The 24,135-nt window shown below is 48.5% G+C and overlaps 1 protein-coding gene across 5 annotated transcripts in view; it reads left to right on the forward strand.

Annotated features, from left to right (window-relative positions):
* The window catches only part of LOC115172297 (alpha-(1,6)-fucosyltransferase), a 120,372-nt gene that overhangs the window by 86,196 nt on the left and 10,041 nt on the right, over positions 1 to 24,135 (forward strand). For 4 of the 5 annotated variants that reach the window (XM_029729610.1, XM_029729611.1, XM_029729612.1 and 1 more), the window contains 4 exons: positions 610 to 1,214; positions 19,126 to 19,247; positions 20,721 to 20,883; positions 21,800 to 21,914. In XM_029729610.1, the coding sequence (XP_029585470.1) occupies positions 1,012 to 1,214; positions 19,126 to 19,247; positions 20,721 to 20,883; positions 21,800 to 21,914 (603 nt within the window). In that variant the 5' untranslated portion in view covers positions 610 to 1,011. Of the gene's footprint in view, positions 1 to 171; positions 321 to 609; positions 1,215 to 19,125; positions 19,248 to 20,720; positions 20,884 to 21,799; positions 21,915 to 24,135 lie in introns of those variants that run through there. The other variant, XM_029729613.1, reaches the window with a different exon arrangement.

The following is a 24,135-nucleotide window of genomic DNA, read 5'->3' on the forward strand; positions in this document are numbered from 1 at the left end:
GGCCTGTGATGTGTGTGTGTGATCTCCCTGCCTGCTCTGAGACTGTGTGTGTGTGTGTGTGTGTGTGGCCCGGTCCTGGGGGAGGAGTGTATGTGAACAGAGCTGTGTCGGCGGGGGGATCTCTCCTCAAATAGAAGGGAGGAAGATACCTTTGCGCTGACATCCACACGCTCCTCCACATAACAATGGTTTAACCCAGTTTTATTATTAGACAAGGGAAGTACCGGTAGCTGCGTTTTCTATTTTCACTATTCTCTCTCACAGGCTGTTAGCCGTTGGTTGTGCTCTGATCAGCGCTGGATCTTTTGTTGTTGCGTTCGGTGGGTTTGTGTAGTGTTTTCTTGAGTGGTGGTGGGTTTGTGTTAAGTTGAATGGTGCGTTTGCGGTGTGTAGAAGTGGGTTTGTGGTGTTTTCAGTCAGTTTGTTGATGTAATGCTGAGTGGCATGTGGCGTTTGTTTACGGCTGTGTGGGGGATTCATATAGCGAAGGGCTCCTGACTCTGGTTTATCACAGAGAAAGAGAGGACGGGTGGAGGAAGAAGATAAGGGCTGCGCTTTCTCTCAGATTTTGTCAGTAAAAAACCCTACTTTTGTTTTCTCTTTGACCAGAGGGAAAGTATTCTACAAGGCCACTCCATAGAGACCCAGAGAGACTGAGCCATCTGCCAGTCAGTCAGTCAGGACTACAGAGACACAGAGGGTGACATCAGTGAGCTGACCGGACTACCACACCCAGGATCAACACACGCCCAGTCCAGCCTAGACCAGAGACAGAGAGGACTTGGACATACTAACTCTCTGGAGGAACCATAGCCATGCATTAACTAACCCCACCAACCCTACCTGAACTACGTCTCACCATCTCCGTCCTCCCCCCCTCCTTCACCCCCCTACGCCCTCCGGCAGTCTCACCATGCCTCAAGGCCTATTGTGACGGGAGTGCTGCTCACCCCCCCCTCCCCCATCCCTCACCCCTCCACCCCAGCCCCAGAGGCCCCAGAGGGGTGAAAGATGCGCCCGTGGGCAGGTTCGTGGCGCTGGATCATGCTTGTGCTCCTGGCGTGGGGCACACTGCTGTTTTACATCGGAGGTCACCTTGTGAAGGACAGCGAGCACCCGGAGAGATCCAGCAGAGAGCTGTCCAAGATCCTGGCCAAGCTGGAGAGACTGAAACAGCAGAACGAGGACCTGAGACGCATGGCCGAGACACTCAGGTGAGAAGCGTGGCCGTGACCAACACACTGACTGAGTTTGGCTTTCTTTCCGTTTCTGCCTTTCTCACTCTCGCTCCGTTTCTCTCTCTTCCTCCGTATCTTTGTCTCTACTTGTGGCTTTCTCTTTTTCGTTCTCTGTCTCTCTCACGTTCTGTCTCTCACTCTCTCTCCTCTCCTTCTGTTTCTACTATGAGATGTTATGCATCATCACTTCACTGACCTGTTAATCCACGTGTTTCTCATCTGTACATTACCGTTCTCGGTTCGATTCTGTAGTCTAAGTTTACATTTGTATGTTTCTGTCATTGAAATGTTTGTGTCTACGTCCAAAGAAATGTATTTTATGGTTTGTCTATGTCTGTAAGTTGTTACAGTATGTCTGATATTTGTCTCAAATATTGTTCCCCCCCCCCTGCTGCTCTCTCGGTTGGTCCCTGTCTCTCTTGAAAAAATAGATTTTATCTCAATGAGACTAACCTAAATTACACTTTACATCACTGAAGTTCACTTCCAGGTTAGATGTAGTCTTACATCAGAGTACTGCAGTATGTCTCCTCTCTTTTCAGTATTCTCTCTCCCAAGCTGTTGCTGGTGGTCTGATCAGTGGTCCATTTCTGTTGTGTTCTGGTGAGACGTGGGTTAAGGTATTTCCTTACCTTACGGCTGTTTACAAAGCCGGAACTAAATCCGTGTAACGTCAGTGCCTGTCACGGTAGCTATGGTGTAGTGTAAGATGATGGCATGTTGTGATACGTGATGGACAGGGTGTCAACCTGGGCTGATGGGCTGTGTCTAAAGGCCGTGAGAAAAGCTCTTCTGTTATTGCGCTTGTCAGATGCCGTATTCTGGCCCTCAAACACTGGCATGCTGATTCGATTCAAGCCGGAAGCAACAGTCAGAGTTGTGAAGTGATCGGGTCTGTCCTAATTTAACGTTTCAAAAGGTTGTTCAAAGTAAAGGAAAGGATGTGTAGGAGTTGTTCTTACAGCGAGCTGATTTGAGACACATTCACAAATGTACTCTCAAACTCGTACACTGGCACGCTCCCGCTCTCACACACACACACACAGGCATGCGCACATTACACACAAATCCTCCCTCTCTTTTTCTCTCTCACGCTCCATTGTACTTGCCTGCTCCATTGAAGGAGAGCGAGAGCGTATCTAAGCTAACTGATCTAAGGTCAGTTCTGTGTGTGTGTGTCCCCTTTGGTAAAAGTTAGAATTGGGGTATGTAAACTGATCCTAGACCTGAGGAGCAGCTCCTACCCAGAGCCAGTAGCAGTAGTGGGGCTTCAGAGTCAGACATCACTGACCCCTGCTGTATGTAGTGGTCAGCACTGGCCAATGGCCATGAGTAGGCCTCAGCTCACATTGTTAGCATTACCGCAGTGTTACTGCAGTGTTACTGCAGTGTTACTGCAGTGTTACTGCAGTGTTACTACAGTGTTACTACAGTGTTACTACAGCGTTATGGTCCTTTTTCAAGTCCAATGGGTTTGAGTATTATTTGCAGTGTTAATGGGATGGTGTGCAGGGTTGTGTCTACAGTGTTAATGAGGTGGTGTGCAGGGTTGTGTTTAATGGGATGGTGTGCAGGGTTGTGTCTACAGTGTTAATGGGGTGGTGTGCAGGGTTGTGTCTACAGTGTTAATGGGATGGTGTGCAGGGTTGTGTCTACAGTGTTAATGGGATGGTGTGCAGGGTTGTGTCTACAGTGTTAATGGGATGGTGTGCAGGGTTGTGTCTACAGTGTTAATGGGATGGTGTGCAGGGTTGTGTCTACAGTGTTAATGGGATGGTGTGCAGGGTTGTGTCTACAGTGTTAATGGGATGGTGTGCAGGGTTGTGTCTACAGTGTTAATGAGGTGGTGTGCAGGGTTGTGTTTAATGGGATGGTGTGCAGGGTTGTGTCTACAGTGTTAATGGGATGGTGTGCAGGGTTGTGTCTACAGTGTTAATGGGATGGTGTGCAGGGTTGTGTCTACAGTGTTAATGGGATGGTGTGCAGGGTTGTGTCTACAGTGTTAATGGGATGGTGTGCAGGGTTGTGTCTACAGTGTTAATGGGGTGGTGTGCAGGGTTGTGTCTACAGTGTTAATGGGGTGGTGTGCAGGGTTGTGTCTACAGTGTTAATGGGGTGATGTGCAGGGTTGTGTCTAAAGTGTTAATGGGGTGGTGTGCAGGGTTGTGTCTACAGTGTTAATGGGATGGTGTGCAGGGTTGTGTCTACAGTGTTAATGGGGTGGTGTGCAGGGTTGTGTCTACAGTGTTAATGGGATGGTGTGCAGGGTTGTGTCTACAGTGTTAATGGGATGGTGTGCAGGGTTGTGTCTACAGTGTTAATGGGATGGTGTGCAGGGTTGTGTCTACAGTGTTAATGGGATGGTGTGCAGGGTTGTGTCTACAGTGTTAATGGGATGGTGTGCAGGGTTGTGTCTACAGTGTTAATGAGGTGGTGTGCAGGGTTGTGTCTACAGTGTTAATGGGGTGGTGTGCAGGGTTGTGTCTACAGTGTTAATGAGGTGGTGTGCAGGGTTGTGTTTAATGGGATGGTGTGCAGGGTTGTGTCTACAGTGTTAATGGGATGGTGTGCAGGGTTGTGTCTACAGTGTTAATGGGATGGTGTGCAGGGTTGTGTCTACAGTGTTAATGGGATGGTGTGCAGGGTTGTGTCTACAGTGTTAATGGGATGGTGTGCAGGGTTGTGTCTACAGTGTTAATGGGGTGGTGTGCAGGGTTGTGTCTACAGTGTTAATGGGGTGGTGTGCAGGGTTGTGTCTACAGTGTTAATGGGGTGATGTGCAGGGTTGTGTCTAAAGTGTTAATGGGGTGGTGTGCAGGGTTGTGTCTACAGTGTTAATGGGGTGATGTGCAGGGTTGTGTCTACAGTGTTAATGGGATGGTGTGCAGGGTTGTGTCTAAAGTGTTAATGGGGTGGTGTGCAGGGTTGTGTCTACAGTGTTAATGGGGTGATGTGCAGGGTTGTGTCTACAGTGTTAATGGGATGGTGTGCAGGGTTGTGTCTACAGTGTTAATGGGGTGGTGTACAGGGTCCAGGCCCTGTGTTAATGGGGGGTGTACAGGGTCCAGGCCCTGTGGTAATGGGGTGGTGTGCAGGGTCCAGGCCCTGTGTAAATGGGGTGGTGTGCAGGGTCCAGGCCCTGTGGTAATGGGGTGGTGTGCAGAGTCCAGGCTCTGTGTTAATGGGGTGGTGTGCAGGGTCCAGGCCCTGTGGTAATGGGGTGGTGTGCAGGGTCCAGGCCCTGTGGTAATGGGGTGGTGTGAAGGGTCCAGGCCCTGTGTTAATGGGATGGTGTGCAGGGTCCAGGCCCTGTGTTAATGGGGTGGTATACAGGGTCCAGGCCCTGTGGTAACGGGGTGGTGTGCAGGGTCCAGGCCCTGTGGTAATGGGGTGGTGTGCAGGTTCCAGAACCTGTGGTAATGGGGTGGTGTGTAGGGTCCAGGCCCTGTGTTAATGGGCTGGTGTGCAGGGTCCAGACAATGTGGTAATGGGGTGGTGTACAGGTTCCAGAACCTGTGGTAATGGGGTGGTGTGTAGGGTCCAGGCCCTGTGTTAATGGGCTGGTGTGCAGGGTCCAGGCCCTGTGTTAATGGGGTGGTATACAGGGTCCAGGCCCTGTGGTAACGGGGTGGTGTGCAGGGTCCAGGCCCTGTGTTAATGGGGTGGTGTGCAGGGTCCAGGCCCTGTGTTAATGGGGTGGTGTACAGGGTCCAGGCCCTGTGTTAATGGGGTGGTGTGCAGGGTCCAGGCCCTGTGTTAATGGGGTGGTGTGCAGGGTCCAGGCCCTGTGTTAATGGGGTGGTGTACAGGGTCCAGGCCCTGTGTTAATGGGGTGGTGTGCAGGGTCCAGGCCCTGTGGTAACGGGGTGGTGTGCAGGGTCCAGGCCCTGTGTTAATGGGGTGGTGTGCAGGGTCCAGGCCCTGTGTTAATGGGGTGGTGTACAGGGTCCAGGCCCTGTGTTAATGGGGTGGTGTACAGGGTCCAGGCCCTGTGTTAATGGGGTGGTGTGCAGGGTCCAGGCCCTGTGTTAATGGGGTGGTGTGCAGGGTCCAGGCCCTGTGTTAATGGGGTGGTGTACAGGGTCCAGGCCCTGTGTTAATGGGGTGGTATACAGGGTCCAGGCCCTGTGGTAATGGCTGCTCTGCTATGTGTGGAGCCCAGGCAGCATAATGAGAAGCAGCCAGCGAGACTTGAACCTGCGTCCCATTTGGCACCTTATTCCCTTCATAGTGCAATACTTTTGACCAGGGCCTTATAAGGCTCTGGACAAAAGTAGTGCACTATAAAGGGAATAGGGTGCCATTTGGGGCATGGGCTGAGACTGCAGCGGTGTGCTGAGTCTCTCTGAGGAACTGCAGTAATGAGACTTCTGGCTGCACTGCTAACAGAGCTGTCTGAGTAGGACAGTGTGTGTGTGTGTGTGTGTGTGTGTGTGTGTGTGTGTGTGTGTGCGTGCGTGCGTGCGTGCGTGCGTGCGTGCGTGCGTGCGTGCGTGCGTGCGTGCGTGCGTGCGTGCGTGCGTGCGTGCGTGCGTGCGTGCGTGCGTGCGTGCGTGCGTGCGTGCGTGCGTGCGTGCGTGCGTGCGTGCGTGCGTGCGTGCGTGCGTGCGTGCGTGCGTGCGTGCGTGCGTGCGTGCGTGCGTGCGTGCGTGCGTGCGTGCGTGCGTGCGTGCGTGCGTGCGTGCGTGCGTGCGTGCGTGCGTGCGTGCGTGCGTGCGTGCGTGCGTGCGTGCGTGCGTGCGTGCGTGCGTGCGTGCGTGCGTGCGTGCGTGCGTGCGTGCGTGCGTGCGTGCGTGCGTGCGTGCGTGCGTGCGTGCGTGCGTGCGTGCGTGCGTGCGTGCGTGCGTGCGTGCGTGCGTGCGTGCGTGCGTGCGTGCGTGCGTGCGTGCGTGCGTGCGTGCGTGCGTGCGTGCGTGCGTGCGTGCGTGCGTGCGTGCGTGCGTGCGTGCGTGCGTGCGTGCGTGCGTGCGTGCGTGCGTGCGTGCGTGGTTTCACTATCCTTGCCGGTCCCCACAAGGAAAAGGGCCATTTTTGGTATAGGGGTTAGGTTTTGGGTTACAAATAGTGTTATGGTGAGAATTAAGTTTAGGGTTAGGTTAAGGTTTAGGAGTTAGGGTTAGGTTAAGGGTTACGGTTAGGAGTTTGAGTTAGGTTAAGGGTTAGGAGTTAGGTTAAGGGTTAGGAGTTAGGGTTAGGTTAAGGGTTACGGTTAGGAATTAGGGTTAGGTTAAGGGTTAGGAGTTAGGTTAAGGTTTAGAGTTCGGAGTTAGGTGAAGGGTACGGTTAGGAATTAGGGTTAGGTTAAGGGTTACGGTTAGGAATTAGGGTTAGGTTAAGGGTTACGGTTAGGTTAAGGGTTGGGAGTTAGGGTTAGGTTAAGGGTTACGGTTAGGTTAAGGGTTGGGAGTTAGGGTTAGGTTAAGGGTTGGGGGTTAGGTTAAGGGTTACGGTTAGGTTAAGGGTTGGGAGTTAGGGTTAGGTTAAGGGTTAAGGGTTTGGCGTTAGGGTTTGGAGTTAGGGTTTGGAGTTAGGGTTAGGTTAGGGTTAGGTTAAGGGTTAGAGTTGGGGTTGGAGGTTACGATAAATCAGATTAAGAATGGGAATCAATTGTTTGGTCCCCACAAGGATAGTAAAACAAACGTATTTGTGCGTGCGTGCGTGCATGTTATCTTTTCACAGTGGGCGTTGCTTTGGTCTCTTCTAAGGGTTCATCTTTATTATATATTGACTCAATGGTCAATTTAAAACGGGCTAGCACCCTGAGCAGTTTCACCTCATCTACTTTAGCTGGGCTGTCAGTCATTCTGACAAGCTCCCTGTGGACACACACTTATGATGAGCTCAGCAGATGGGTCCAGCAGACGTGTGTGTGTGTGTGTGTGTGTGTGTGTGTGTGTGTGTGTGTGTGTGTGTGTGTGTGTGTGTGTGTGCGACAGAGATGGTGAGCGCTGGGTAGATTGACCCTTCGCTGGTTGATTGACAGGGTGATGGATGAGTGGGAGAGAGGGATGAAGGGACAGAGGGATGGAGAGAGGGAGGGAGCTGGCAAAGGGGTAATACACCCCCCCCCCCCCCATCTATAAACTAAGTATTGTTGACAGTAGGACCTCTGGAGAGAGGAGGATGACAGCACCAGGAAGAGACAGAGGGGGAGACGTAGGAACCTGATAACCAATACAGTGGTGTGTGTGTTTACCAGCATGTGACCAAGCCTCAGTATGTGCGTATGTTTACTACACCAGCATGTGTGTTAGTCAGGCAGTGTCCGAGGATGGAGGGGAGTTGATTTTGTCACTGTGTGTGTGTGTAGTCTGTGTGTCTGCCTGGTTGGTATGGTTTGTGGATGTTGCTGTAGGCCTATTTCCAGCTGTTGGAGTTGAGGTATAGTTGTTTTTGTGCACTAACTTGACCCTGTTCAATCAAACTAACTCAACAAAACTTTTTTCCAGAGTAGCGAGACAGGTGATTGTTTCTACCAAGAGTCCTGTAACCAAGTTTGACTACGAAATAAAAGGGTCCTGGCTGGTCACTATGGTGCTATCTCGCTCCAGAGTAGCTGTCTGCCAGGCTGTCAGACTGCTTTTGTGTTGGTAGCGATTGGAGGGAGGGAGGGAGTAAATGGAGGAGAGACTGGAAAGGGCGGTCAGAGATGGCGAGAGAGAGAAGGAGACATTTCTGTTGTGTGTGTGTGGCGATGGAGGCATGAGGTGAGGAATGTCGAGGAGAAAGATAAAGAGAGATGGAGGCAAAAGCGGAGGCTGGCCAAGAAGATCTCCTGCAGCTGATTAGACAGAGGTGTCGACACTGCTTCTTCCTCGGCAGCAGCCAGCAGACGTTATCCATGTAGCTCCCTTAAGTTCACCATCCAGTTTAGGAAGGCACAGAAGCATTTATAATACAATCACTCTGCAGTGTATAACAGTAGCCTGGGAAAATGGCTCTGATATAATCCTAACAGTGATTTAGTCAGACACACATGATGTAAATCACTGATGGGACTGTCAGGATGTCAAAGTTGCAGAATTTACTTCATTTCTCAGGCACTTTTTGTCCATCCTTCATCTGAATAGGGTTGGGAGTGTATTTTCTATTTCATGGCATGACCATATCAAAGGCACAGATTTAAAGCCAGACAAGTTATCAACCATATTCCTTCTTGCTATTGTGACAAAGTGTGTGTATTTAAACAATAAAGCACAAGAGGCCGTGCCATGTGATGAACACAGTCCCAGGTCAATGGCGTCGTTCGGCTCGACGCGAAGCCAACAACAATTGTTGCTACGCTAGCTAAACTACAGCGAGCCTAGTTATGTCTTTTACGTTCCCCAGCAAGAAAACCAAAAAATGTCGCTCAAACAGAGTGGGGAACAGGTGTGGTTTTAGGAAGGTTTCTGAAAGACACTCATGGGGGTGTCCACTGAAAGTTGACTAGCAACAACAACTAGAACCTAAAAGACACCCGCCATGAGACAACACTAAATTTGGCCAAGAAGAGGCAAACAAAAGAAAAACCCACACCAAACTTAAAGACAGGAGTCAAAACAAAAATCAGGGAAGATCAGATAAAGGATTGTTTGTCTAGAACTCAAAATAGTGAGCATGTTAACCCTCCATATCTCTCAAGACAACTTGAGTACTGGGCCAGCCGCTCTTAAATATCACCTGGGCCAGCACAGGTGAAACACCTTCCAACTAACGAGATGGACAAGCCAGCACAGGTGTAACACATACTGACTAACGAGGGGACACCGATCGTTGCTAACGTGCTATGCGTGTGAAAAATTCCAACCTCAAATCATAAATGGAAAAAACAAAACCTGTAACACCGTCCACCTTAAGACAACAAATATATCCTATATTTCTGTTGGACAAGTTTGCTCACCACCAACAGAAAACAACTTTCATTTCACTTAAATGCGTCACTACTTATGCGTCGCCTTCTCCAATATAAACATGGCGTCAACTGGCTGTCAACAATTAAATATAAGACAAAACAAACACTTTATATATTTTTTTCATATATATAGTTGCCTTAAACTCAGAAGTTTTCAGAAACGGGTAAAATAAAGTATGTTTTTAATACTCCCATCCCCCTGGAACGAGCACAACCAAAATAATACTCATCTCCAAAACACCCTTTTTAGACAATCAGCAACCAAATTGTCCTTACCACGGACGTGTCTGATTTCAAGGGGAAACTCCTGCAATATCTGTAGTAACTTTCCTCTGGTGATGTTCCTCAGTGGAATGTCCTCAGGGAAGCGAGTTGTAGCTTACATGATGTTCAAGAGAAACTGGTTACCACTCTTTTCTGGACACTGTTCGCTCTCTATGGTACAGGGGAGATCGCTTTTCAAATTTTACACATCGTTTCCGAGGTCGGACAGGCAAACAGCTAGGCTTATATTAACCGCCACTGTACCGAACTGAATGCTAGGCTAGAAACGAGGGGAAATACAGCAAAGGGAACATGATATTCCTATGGAGGCAAAGGTATAATTCAGATGGACCTGTTAGCGGGCTTAGGTGTGCCTGTGGAGGCCAATACAGCACGGCTTGGAACGCTGCTCGTCCAATAAGCATCCAGAATCCAAACAACCCGTTTTATAATAGACATTAAAGGTACATTAGTGTCACCTGAAGGTGTTGTATTTAAGACCTGGTCCTTTATTTCACTGGCCTGTTTCTGTTCTGTTCTGTAATGGATAGAACTGACCGTGATGAAAGCGTTCAACTGTGATTTCTGCGTGTTTTAAGCTGAAGGGAATGGGACTGGTTCACTCCTGCTAATACAGACATAAAACTGTCTTCTAAGCATTAGTTGATGTAGGCAAACTCTCACTCAGACACACACACACACAAGCTCAAGCATACACACTTACTCGCTCCCACTCAGACGTACACACACATTTACAATGATACAGATATTCTGACTTTAATGCACTTTAACAGACTCACTTAAACACCAACTGAAACACACAGGCTTATTCTGATTGCTGGCTACATTTAGACACACACACAGACACACACACACACACACACAGATCCAACCGATATACCTCTCGAGTGGTGTTGATGGCAATGTTACTATATGTCACACAGTCGATTCTCACACACAGCTCAACTCTCCTTTCTCTCACTTCCTCTCCCACGAGCTGACACTCTAGAGGCTACATTTCTTTGTCCCACTCAACCTACATATCCCACTCATCCATTGTGTGTCTGAATGGCCCTATAATGGAGCATATACACCAGCCGTTAACACAGAGGCGCAGAGCCGCATCTCTGCCTATATCCTTTACAGTTTCCATTCATCCACAGCCACTGTAACTGCAGGTGCTGGTCAACTATAGTGCGATATGTAGGCAGTAGGGTGCCACTGTCCCAGTGTGTACAGTGTGTACATTGTGGCTTACGCCATAGTGGGCTCATAAAGAAATTAACTAGGCCACTGCAGCTACGTGTGGAATTACTTTTTGTTATGTTGTTTTTTCTTTGGTCTGTGTGTGTCTGTGTGTCTGTGTGTGTGTCTGTGTGTCTGTGTCTGTGTGTGTGTCTGTGTGTGTGTCTGTGTGTGTGTCTGTGTGTGTGTCTGTGTCTGTGTGTGTGTCTGTGTGTGTGTGTGTGTGTGTGTGTGTGTGTGTGTGTGTGTGTGTGTGTGTCTGTGTGTCTGTGTGTCTGTGTGTCTGTGTGTCTGTGTGTCTGTGTGTCTGTGTCTGTGTCTGTGTCTGTGTGTGTGTGTGTGTGTGTGTGTGTGTGTGTCTGTGTCTGTGTCTGTGTCTGTGTCTGTGTCTGTGTGTGTCTGTGTCTGTGTGTGTCTGTGTGTCTGTGTGTCTGTGTGTCTGTGTGTGTGCGCGTGTGCGCGTGTGCGTGTGTGCGTGTGTCTGTGTGTGCGCGTGTGTGTGTGTGTGTGACACTTTTCTCCCAGCATCAGGGCGGTTCTTATTTTTACACCGCTGTTGTTTTGCCTTCCCTTCTTGTTAGGGAAATACGGGTTCTCGTTCTCTGTGCACCTCCTCCCTCCCCTTAACCAGTGGAAGCAATAAAACATTTAAACCACTGTTCTGAACTTCATACCAACCATTTTAGGGCCCATACATATCCATAGGCATACAGGTATTTTATCCTACACTATACAATAAGCAAGAAAAAGGTTAGCTATCTACGTTACATATATATTCAACCTCTAACGTTAACGTTACTACAATAACGAACAATGACAAGTCGGACATATCTTTTTTTTAAATGAACTGCAAGGCAAGCTTACCACACTGAACAAAAATATAAACACAAAATGCAACAATTTCAAAGATTTTACTGAGCTACAGTTCATAAAAGGAAATCAGTCAATTGACATAAAAGCATGGATTTCACATGACTGGGAATACAGATATGCATCTGTTGGTCAAGGATACCTTAACAAAAAAAAGCAGGGGCGTGGATCAGAAAACAAGTCCGTATCTGGTGTGACTACCATTTGCCTCATGCAGTGCGACACATCTCCTTCGCGTAGAGTTGATCAGGCTGTTGATTTGTGGCCTGTGGAATGTTTTCCCACTCCTCTTCAATGGCTGTGCGAAGTTGCTGGATATTGGCGGGAATTGGAACACGCTGCCGTACACGTCAATCCAGAGCATCCCAAACATGCTCAAGGGGTGACATGTCTGGTGAGTATGTAGGCCATGGAAGAACTGGGATATGTTCAGCTTCCAGGAATTGTGTACAGATCCTTGCGACATGGGGCTGTGCAGTATCATGCTGAAACATGAGGTGATGGCGCGGATAAATGGCACGACAATGGGCCTCAGGCTCTCGTCACGGTATCTCTGTTCATTCAAATTGCCATCGATAAAATGCAATTGTGTTCGTTGTCTGTAGCTTATGCCTGTCCATACCATAACCCCACCGCCACCATGGGGCACTATGTTCACAACTTTGACATCAGCAAACCGCTCGCCCACGCGACACCATACACGCAGTCTGACATCTATCAGGTACAGTTGAAACCGGGATTCATCCGTGAAGACCACACTTCTCCAGCGTGGCCGTGGCCATCAAAGGTGAGCATTTGCCCACTGAAGTGGATTACGATGCCGAACTGCAATCAGGTCAAGACCCTGGTGAGGACGACGAGCACGCAGATGAGCTTCCCTGAGACGGTTTCTGACAGTTTGTGCAGATATTATTCGGTTCTGCAAACCCACAGTTTCATCAGTTGTCCGGGTGGCTGGTCTCAGAAGATCCCGCAGGTGAAGAAGTCGGATGTGGAGGTCCTGGGCTGGCATGTTTACACGTGGTCTACGGTTGTGAGGCCGGTTGGACGTGCTGCCAAATTCTCTAAAATGACACTGGAGGTGGCTTATGGTAGCAACAGCTCTGGTGGACATTCCTGCAGTCAGCATGCCAATTGCACGCTCCCTCAAAACTTGAGACAGGTGGATGGATTATTTTTGCAAATGAGAAATGCTCACTAACAGGGATGTAACCAAATTTGTACACAAAATTGGAAATACATTTTGTGCGTAAGGAACATTTTTAGGATCTTTTATTTCAGCTCCTGTAACATGGGACCAACACTTTACATGTTGTGTTTATATTTTTGTTCAGTGTAAATTGTTTATTCAATTTGCAGTAATGTTAAATGCTTTAGCTAGACTCTTTACAGCCACTGGGTTTCACAAGATGACAGCCTGGTTTTCTGGTCATTAAAACATTTAACAACACAAATTACAATTCATATAAATGTCAAACACCCATATAGCAAAGTAAATGTATAGCTAGCTGGCAAATTAACTTTAGCTAGTCAGATAGCTTGTTAAATTGCGATGTTCGCGAATATATTTTATGACCCAAAAATATGCTTAATCATTTTCTCTACATTAACTAACATACACTTAGTGTACAAACATTAGGAACACCTTCCTAATATTGAGTTGCACCCCCTTTTGCCCTCAGAACATGGACTCTACAAGGTGTTGAAAGCACTCCACGGGGATGCTGGCCCAAGTTGGCTGGATGTCCTTTGGGTGGTGGACCATTCTTGATACACACGGGAAACTGTTGAGCATGAAAAACCCAGCAGCGTTGTAGTTCTTGACACACTCCAAACAGTGCGCCTAGAACATACTACCATATCCCGTTCAAAGGCACTTCAATATTTTGTCTTGCCCATTCACCTTCTGAATGGCACACATACACAATCCATGTCTCAATTGAAACAAGGCTTAAAAATCCTTCTTTAACCTGTCTCCTCCCTTTTGCTTCCATCCTAGTATTTTTTTCAGCATTTATTCATTGAAGCAACTCTCCAGGGTTGGGTCGCAGAGCATCATGAGAGTTTTGGGAAACACTCGCTAGAAAGTCTGCATCTCGATTTGCTTAGTTAGGGGGGCCAACTAGAGGGCTGACAAGGCATTACGCCACGCTCAAAGTTCATTTGGGATACCACTATGCCTCGCGGGGTCGCGCAAAACGGAGGGAGAGGAACACATTTCATGTTGTGCTGTAGTGAAGGTCTATACAGCTGAATGCTGACATTATTCCACTGGGGTGGAGAGTAACTGGAAGAGAGGCTGTGATGGGGGGGGGGGGGGGTACTGGGATTGAGCCCATGTATTCCTCTGTCCTTCCCATCTCAGCCTCTCTTCCAGCTTACTCTCCACCCCAGTGGAATAATGTCAGCATTCGGCTGTATAGACCTTCACTACAGCACAACATGAAATGTACAAATAGGAGCTTTTTGTACTTGGAGACCCCAGACATTTATTCACTCAAGTGAGAGCTGTGAAACTGATGGGGTGTAGAGATGGCGGTGAGGGCTGTTGTCTCACTCTGTCATAACACACATCGTCTGGAACTGTGTGTAAGCGTGTGCATGCATAATATGGCGAGTGTTATGGGTGTGTGTGTGTGTGTGTGCATCGATAGTGCGTGTGCATGGGTGTGTTTGTGTGCTTAGATATTTGGTGTAGGGTGTACGCTTTGACTGTGTGCCTTGGCCTGCGTGAGAGTTCCTGCTGGTCTCATTTGTTGAGTGTGTGTTGTGTCATGTTACTCCTGTCCCTGTCCCTGTCCCTGCTCCAGTTCCCTGTCCCTACAGGGAGGAGAGGTGAGGAGGGTGTGTCGGTGTCCATCTGATCCACCCAGCCTTCTCAGCCTAGCCGATGCCGCTATAGCTGCTTTGATAACAGATAGCCTTCTGGGTTCTGAGTATTACTTTAGTGGTCTATTAGATTCACGCAGGGAGGAGGACACAGAGGGCTCAGAGGGATCTCCAGTTTCACTCTGACACTATAGTAAAGGGATACACAAGCTGAAGCTGAGAGGCCATTGTGTGTGTGTGGATGCTAATTTGTGTGGTTTTGAGAGTGTCAAACAGAGTGTGAACTTTGCTGAATATAAATCCCCAATCTGCTTTGTTTTATACTTTAATGAGATGTTGTTAGTAGTATCGTTGATAGTCACAGCTTCGGTATAACAGTAGACCGTTATTTTCCCTTTTGACATACATCATCTAAACCCCAGCCGCTCCTCTCCTCTTCTACTCTCCTTTCTGACTCTCCTCCTCTCCTCTCTGACTCTCCTCTCTGACTCTCCTCCTCTCCTCTCTGACTCTCCTCCTCTCCTCTCTGACTCGCCTCTTCTCCTCTCATCATCTCCTCCTCTCTCTCTTCTCCTCGACTCTCCTCCTCTCCTCCTCGCCTCCTCTCTCTGCCTCTTCTCCTCGACTCTCCTCCTCTCCCTCTCTTCTCCTCGACTCTCCTCCTATCCTCTCTGACTCTCCTCCTCGCCTCCTCTCTCTCTGACTCTTCTCCTCGACGACTCCTCTCCTCGACGACTCTCCTCCTCTCCTCTCATCCTCTCTTCGACGACTCTCCTCCTCTACTCTCCTCTCTGACTCTTCCTCTCCTCCTCTCTCTCTGACTCTTCTCCTCGACGACTCCTCTCCTCCTCTCCTCTCATCCTCTCCTCGACGACTCTCCTCCTCTACTCTCATCCTCTCCTCGACGACTCTCCTCCTCTCCTCTCATCCTCTCCTCGACGACTCCTCTCCTCCTCTCCTCTCATCCTCTCCTCGACGACTCTCCTCCTCTCCTCTCATCCTCTCCTCGACGACTCTCCTCCTCTCCTCTCATCCTCTCCTCGACGACTCCTCTCCTCCTCTCCTCTCATCCTCTCCTCGACGACTCTCCTCCTCTCCTCTCATCCTCTCCTCGACGACTCCTCCTCTCCTCTCATCCTCTCCTCTCTGACTCTTCCTCTCCTCCTCTCTCTCTGACTCTTCCTCTCCTCCTCTCTCTCTGACTCTTCCTCTCCTCCTCTCTCTCTGACTCTCAGCTCATTTCATCCTTGACCAGCCAAGAATGACATAACATTTTGACATTGCGGTTTCTTCCTCCTGCTTCAATCTCTGTACTGTGGCTGTGCATTCCTGATGACAACCGTGCACTCTGATGTGACCAACCACACACACACACACACACACACACACACACACACAGGGAAACCCGCTGTTTACCATTACAGAACTCCACGCATCATTTCATACCCGAGACAGAAACATATTTATTCTCAACCAGGCTCCCTAGATAAGACTGCTGCTTCTGCTGCCTGCTGCGTTCATGGAATACCAGTCGCCACGGTTACTCTCACATCCTACTCAGTTCATATTTTGTCAGGCCATACACTATGTGAGGTAGCTATATTCAGTGTTGTCTCATCTTCTACATGGTACGTGTGGAGGCAGTTTTACAACACCTTTCTTGAACTGACCGCATCTACTTCTCACTCTTCTATTTGTTCTCGAGGAGCAGCTGCAAGGGGACTTTTACCCCATCTGGCCCTAGCTTCCTTCCCCTGGCCCTTAAAATGTGCCCTCTCATAAGTTAGTCCTGCAGGGAGAGAGGGGAAGGGAGGGTGGAGAGAGGGGGTGGAAGGGGAGGCCCAGCCCAGCTCAGAGATGGCTTTCAAGGATGTGGGTGTTTGTTGGTAATGGATTTTAGTCAATAGGGGGGGGGGGGGGGGGGGGTGAAGGTGCCTCTTTCTTTCTCTCTCTCTCTCTCTCTCTCTCTCTCTCTCTCTCTCTCACGTGGGGTGATGAATTGCTACTGCCAGTGAATGAATTGCCCTGCGGTCACCGGTTGCTCTCACACCTCACCACTGATCATTATACACCTCGCCATTGATCATTATATACACACACACACACACACCCACCCATGGTCGGCTCGCATGCCTCACTACTGATCATTGCATTAAATTGGCACTGGGAGGTGGGAGGAAGCGCATTCAAACGCAAAGGCCCCTGGGAAATCAGCCTGCCAACAATCACCTTGACCTGGAAGGACAGGGACACACACACTTATACTGTACACACAAACACACAGACACACACTCCTATAATGTACACACAGTGCCAGCTGGACACTTAACAGTAAAAACAAACAAAAATCATCCCTGCCCCAGGCTAACCACTGACACTTGCTCTACCCCTGTCCTGTATGTTTACACTTCTCCCTGCCCCAGGCTAACCACTGACACTTGCTCTACCCCTGTCCTGTATGTTTACACTTCTCCCTGCACCAGGCTAACCACTGACACTTGCTCTTCCCCTGTCCTGTATGTTTACACTTCTCCCTGCACCAGGCTAACCACTGACACTTGCTCTTCCCCTGTCCTGTATGTTTACACTTCTCCCTGCACCAGGCTAACCACTGACACTTGCTCTTCCCCTGTCCTGTATGTTTACACTTCTCCCTGCACCAGGCTAACCACTGACACTTGCTCTTCCCCTGTCCTGTATGTTTACACTTCTCCCTGCCCCAGGCTAACCACTGACACTTGCTCTTCCCCTGTCCTGTATGTTTACACTTCTCCCTGCACCAGGCTAACCACTGACACTTGCTCTTCCCCTGTCCTGTATGTTTACACTTCTCCCTACACCAGGCTAACCACTGACACTTGCTCTTCCCCTGTCCTGTATGTTTACACTTCTCCCTGCACCAGGCTAACCACTGACACTTGCTCTTCCCCTGTCCTGTATGTTTACACTTCTCCCTGCACCAGGCTAACCACTGACACTTGCTCTTCCCCTGTCCTGTATGTTTACACTTCTCCCTGCACCAGGCTAACCACTGACACTTGCTCTTCCCCTGTCCTGTATGTTTACACTTCTCCCTGCACCAGGCTAACCACTGACAGGTTCGCTGTATTCCAGAGTAGGGTTGAATATTTTCTCAGTATTTTACAAATATTCCATCCTGAGAATAAATCACTTTTCTCCCAGGCAACCCAGTATTTCCCGCCAAAACCGGAAGTTTCATTCAAAAGAATTATAGAGCATATTCTATAAATGGGATTTGATTAGAGCTTTGATTAAATCAATTCAAGCCTGATGCAACCTGAGCCTGATTAAATACATATTATGAGCCCTACATTAAAGACATTTAATGAGCCCAAGCCCAAAAAAGGCCAAATGATTGTGCCGTTTCCAATACATAGGCTATATGATATTTACTGTAGGCTACTGCACATTACGCACACCAGAAAAACATAACAGCCCATAGATATAGGCCTCGCTATGCTCTCTTGGGTAAATAAAGGAAACTAGCTCCAGAAGGCTAATCGTTTTGACTGTGAACTGTATTACTGTACTGTGTTGTATTATACTGGACTAGAATTACACACATTGTTTAAACCATGATAAAGCAGGGGGAGAACATTCGATTCTGGTGCAGCACATGCGGCCTACAAAGTTACAAGTATAGGCCAACGAATTAGATTTGAATTGTTCCGGATATTTCCCCGAATGTTATTAGCATACCTCCTCTTTCTCTCTCTTGTTGCTTCATTCCTTCCTCGCTTTCAACTGTTAAATGAAATAAGTTTCGTTGTCCTTACCTTCCTCATTCTAAGGACACCCTTGAATAATATAGGACTCGAATTAGATGCAGAAGGCTTTCACTTCTCTTCACGATGATGGAACGGTTCAGCTTGAGTCCCTCTTCGAATAGTCTATTGGTATAATAAATGCTGCAAATGCTGCAACTCCAAGAGCTAAGGAGCCTTTTTTTTTACAGAGAGGCCAGCGGGGCACAGGTGCGCAAGAGACAAAGGCTATAAGTTAGAAGCTTGTTATGCATGACACATCATTCATTAGCTAAATATAAGGCTAATACTGCATTGAATGTATTACCTGAAAGAGGTCGGCTGGGACGTCTATACGTAGGGCTGTATATCAGTCTAGGACAGGATCATCTATGTTGGCTGCATTTTGAATGGAGTCGATGGAAAGAGAGAAGCTCCTGCACTGATTTAAAGCAACGTTTTGTGAGGGTTTTAAAACTCTCTGGCTGCTCTTAAAAAAAGGATCATCTTTACAATAAAAAAAGGTGACCCCCCCCCCGAAAGCCAGGTGGAGCTGTGTAAATTAGACGTGCATTTAGTCTTTATGTTACTGTAGCATAGACTCTGTCACAGTAAAGAAGTTACCATGAGGAGATGATAGGTTTACATACTGAGATGAGCTGTCGGTCCCCACCCTGAGCCTTGACGAATCATCATGCAGTGACCAGAGAGAAGGCCGTAGAGAATCCAGATTTATACATAGATTTGAACAGTTCCTTTTCATTCTGTTCATATTCCTTATTGATTAGAGTTTACTGGTTTCTCGCAGATAATTATCCCGGGAAAAGGAATGTGGTTTTGGGCGGTACATCTTAGCAAATCATTGGTAACCGGGTTCCTGCCATTCAACCCTATTCCAGACCACCTCAATTCCTCTCCCCTGTCTCTAGGTTACCAGGGCCGGCCAGTCTGACAGGGCCAGGTTGTGAATGCAGCCAGACTGACCTCTAAACCTCTCCTCTCCCCCTGTACTGTACTGTAGGTTACCAGAGGGCCAGTCTGACGGGGGCCCGGTGGTGAGTGCAGTCAGACTGCGGACCCTGGAGGAACAATTGATCAGAGCTAAGGAACAGATCAACTCCTACCGCAGCCTGCCTGGAGACGGTATGACACTCACATTGCGCACGCGCACACACATACACACGGACTTGGGGCGCACACACACACACACACACACCTTGGAAATTAGGACAGGAGGCAGTGAGGAGGAGTATTCCCAGGCAGGATTCCCTGTCCACTCCTCTTTCCTCGTATTTCATCCGGAAATCTTCCATCCTTGTCCTTCACAGTAACATGAGCCATACATGCAGCTCTTTTCTGGGTCAGCTGCTTTCATTGGCCTGCTACAAACCTTTGTGTCATTTGAAACATTATGAAAACATGATCAAACCACCCGCGGGCCGGATTGGACACCCCTGCTTTAAAGTCGAGTTTAGGCTACTATGCCTGTCGATACATTAGCAAGGCTACTCTGTCTCTGTACTCTGGCCCCGTCTTTGTAGGAAAAGCATGCGCTTAATGACCTCTGTGACACTTATTATGTCTGTGGCACTATTCCCATGAAGAGCAGGAGGAAGTGGCCCCTAGGCCTAGACACTGATCTAAGGACAGTTTGCACTTGACCTTTTAAGGCTGGATGGGCGACTGGCCCTTTGTAGGCCTGCGGACCATTCACTTTAAAACTTCATTTCTGTAAAACTGGAGGTGGGTATACAGACTCACAAGCCACTGCAGCCCCTCATGATGATTTCAGTTTTTTGGGGGGGAACTCAGTCAGGGTCTCAACTTCATGTTGAGAGTTAGAATAGTAGAATACACAAGGTGCAATTTTATACATGTTGTTTTGCATCAGCAGTCACTCAATTAGCCCATGTCAGAAAAACATTTTTTGATTGTTGAGTTAGTCTAGCGGGCAGCTATCTAAACTTGTAGTGAACATTGTCGAATTACCGACCTGGGTGGGGCCCATTGATCATCAGTTATCAAATTAAAAACTGCAACATTTGCCTCCACCCCATGGAAAAAATTGTGGAATTGCAGGAAATGAACTTTAAAACTTAAATCTTTTCTCTTGGCTGTCACAAGGTGGGCCGCTAAAATGTTTTGCTCGCGAGGGGGGGTGGGGGTGGTATGGATGTGGGTACGCAGACACAGGAGCCACTGCGGCCCCTCATGATGAGTTCGGTTTTTTGGTGGCCCCCACCAACATCAAAGTTGCCCATCTCTGCTTTAGGGTGAGAGTAAGTTACCCCTGGATCTGTATCTAAGGGCAATGTGTATTGTCCATTTGAAATGGAAATATTTTTTTTGCTGTAGTCTGCAGGTTAGGGGTTAAGTGCCTTGCTCAAGGGATCAGCTGCCTATGTGTGATGTGATGTCCTGTGTTCTTAGCTGATCCAGGATCTGTGTCTAAGGGCAACCGCTATATGGTGCTAGAGAAAATCTCAGCTGACTATGTGTGTATGTTATCGTATATGTGTGTTCTCCCAAAATGCATATGATTTGAATGATAAATATGTTTGAAACAACCTTCCATTGTCCTACCTTTTTCCCTTCCTGTGTTTTTCTTATTTCCAGGGCCAGGTAGGAACCAGGAAGAGCTGCGGAGGAAGATAGAGAACGGGGTGAAGGAGATTTGGTACTTTGTCCGCAGTGAGGTCAAGAAGCTGGGTCACATGGAGCAGGGGGACCTGCAGAAACCCATCGACACACTGCTGCAGGAGCTGGGACACCAGCAGAGGTAACACACACACACACACACACTCTCGTCTCACGCACGCACACACACACACATACACACACACATACACATACACACACACACTTTGCTGCAGGAGCTGGGACACCAGCAGATGTAACACACACACACACTCTCTCGTCTCACGCACGCACACACACACACATACACACACACACACACACACACACACACATACATATACATACACACACACACTTTGCTGCAGGAGCTGGGACACCAGCAGAGGTAACACACACACTCTCGTCTCACGCACACGCACACACACACACACACACACACACACACACACACACATACACATACACACACACACTTTGCTGCAGGACCTGGGGCACCAGTAGAGGTCACGCTCACACGCGCTCTCGTCTCATGCTCTCACACACACACACACACAGACAGAGACACTTTTCTACAGGACCTGGGGCACCAGCGGAGGTCATGTGCACACACACTCTCATCTCATGCACACACACACAAAGACACACTCACACACACACTTTGAGGCAGGACCTGGGGCACCAGCAGAGGTCACATAAATGTACTTGCACACACACTGAAAAGTTGTAAAATGCCCAGAAAAGGAGCCTCTTCTATCAGCACCCAGTTTTGGAAAAGTGACTTAAGCCCTTGGCTCCTATAAGGAGCGTAGGCCATTGACGAATGTCCACCCTCTCACTCGGTTTGGGGCAACTTTTTCAAGCTCGCATCGGTTGTTGTCGCTCGAAAAATGGAAAGTGTCTTCTCTTCTATCACACACAGACACACACGTTTACACCAGAACACACGTGGATAACATATTTTACATAATTCACCCTGGGAGCCTTGCAACGCTACGACCCAGCTGTGACCTCTAACCCTGTGTTAATGTGTGTGCGCGCCTGTGTGTTGACCCCAGGTCCATCATGACTGACCTGCACTACCTGAGCCAGGCTGACGGAGCAGGAGACTGGAGAGAGAAGGAGGCCAAGGACCTGTCTGACCTGGTACAGAACAGGATCACATACCTCCAGGTACCGTAATGTCACAGCTCAACACCTAGTGCACATATGGACACCCACGGGAGAGCAAGATGGGCTTTTACCAGGCGTATGGATGCCATGCCTTTTACCACACACCAGGGACTGGTTACAATCCACATAGGGATATTCCACACGTCACTTAATCCTCTACATTGACTTTAGCTGATCATTTAAACAAATCAAAATCTGTTCCGCTTTTATGAGGGCAATTTCCTGTCCCGGTAATGTTGGTCTGTACTGTGTGTGGGCTGAGCAGGTCTGTATGGAGAGGCAGGTAGAGCTCCCCTCTGACAGCGGTACACACCTTCCCACTGTCAGTGTACTATATAACAGGATTAAGACAGCTAAGGATGTGATTGTCTACCATCTCTGCTGTTAGTTGGGCTTATATCTGCAGAGACAGCAAGATGCTTCTCTCCCTCCTCTTGACACGGGTGTAATGGTGTTGTTGGTGCCAGACCTCACGACAAAGTGCCATTCAACAGGGAAACTATAGAGAACCTTCAAAGTTCCCTGCTGTATGTCTCGTAAAGAAGTTGAGCTTACTAGGTTATGCAACTTTGTTCTGTTTGTGAGAGTGACAACAACCCAAGCTGTGTCCGTTTACTAATATATTACAGAAAATGGGCATTCATGCGTGTAAGTGTGCTTGCGTGCATGGGTGTCTGCGCGAGTGCATATGAAAACATATTGTCACATACTGTATTGAACACGAGGGGAGACAGAGAGCTGGTTTCAAGCACAGGGAGCAGCAGGTTTTTATTGGTAAAGGACCACAGGAGGAGACAGGTAGCTGGGTCCAGGGGCAGGCAGAAGGTCATACGCAGGAGGTCCAAAACGGCAACAATACAGGCAGGGAAAAGGCTAGTAATGTCCTCCGGGAGATCAGGCAATAGGTTGATAACAGGAAATCCGATAGGCTAAAGTACAGGCAGGGAATAGGCAAAAGGCGTCATTAGTGAGGCAGACAAAAACTATCATACACGGAGGATTCAATTACAAGGAAAAACAGCCCTCCGAATAGAAGTGTGTCACAAAACAAACAATACCTCACAATAATGAGGTGCAAAGAACTGAACTAAATAGTGTGTGATAATGACATGCAGGTGTGTGAACAGGTGATCAGAATTCAGGTGATTGGGATCAGGAGAGTGAGCCGCGTTCAGGGGATCTGGAGAGTGAGTCGCGTTCAGGGGATCAGGAGAGTGAGCCGCGTTCAGGGGATCTGGAGAGTGAGCCGCGTTCAGGGGATCTGGAGAGTGAGCCGCGTTCAGGGGATCTGGAGAGTGAGCTGCGTTCAGGGGATCTAGGTGTTTGAGAGTGTGAGCTGGAAGCAGACGGTACACGTACATCTGATAGGTGCAGTGAAATGTGTTGTTTTACAGGGTCAGCCATAGTAGCACGACTCCCCTAAGACAAATTAGGGTTAAGTGCCTTGCTCAAGGGTACATTGACAGATCTTTCACCTTGTCGGCTCGGGTATTCAGAACCAGCGACCTTTCGGTTACTGGCCCAACGTGTGTGTGTGTGTGTGTGTGTGTGTGTGTGTGTGTGTGTGTGTGTGTGTGTGTGTGTGTGTGTGTGTGTGTGTGTGTGTGTGTGTGTGTGTGTGTGTGTGTGTGTGTGTGTGTGTGTGTATAGGCTAGGTAATAATAAGGAATGGTGAGAGCAGGGTAGAGGTTGTTAATTTGTCATATAGAGTCCCTGTGTGCTATTAACGTTAGCTAGCTAGTGATTAAATTGATGAAGTTTGTGTGTGTGTGTGTGTGTGTGTGTGTGTGTGTGTGTGTGTGTGTGTGTGTGTGTGTGTGTGTGTGTGTGTGTGTGTGTGCGCTACTCTGATAACATAGTGGCTGTGTGATGGAGGAGCATTAGTATTGCCTGTCTCTCTGGCCCTGCCTCAGCTTTCCATCACCGGTCACACAGTCAATGGAGGGAGACTAACCCGTTGCTGCTTATACGCTCTACACATACACACACACACACACACACACACACACAAATATAATTACAGCTGGACACATTCACATGCATATACACACACTACACTCTCTCACTCTCTCTCTATCTCTCTCTCCATGCTCGCCAGTCCCCACCATACATCTCCCATCAACTGCCATTGACTGACGGTTGACCTTCCCATAATCTACCCCCCTCGAGTCTCTCACACACACACACACACACACACACACACGCTCCTACAGTCTCAGAG

This window comes from Salmo trutta, chromosome 33, assembly GCF_901001165.1.
Source record: "Salmo trutta chromosome 33, fSalTru1.1, whole genome shotgun sequence".
In the NCBI taxonomy this organism is placed as follows: Eukaryota; Metazoa; Chordata; class Actinopteri; order Salmoniformes; family Salmonidae; genus Salmo; species Salmo trutta.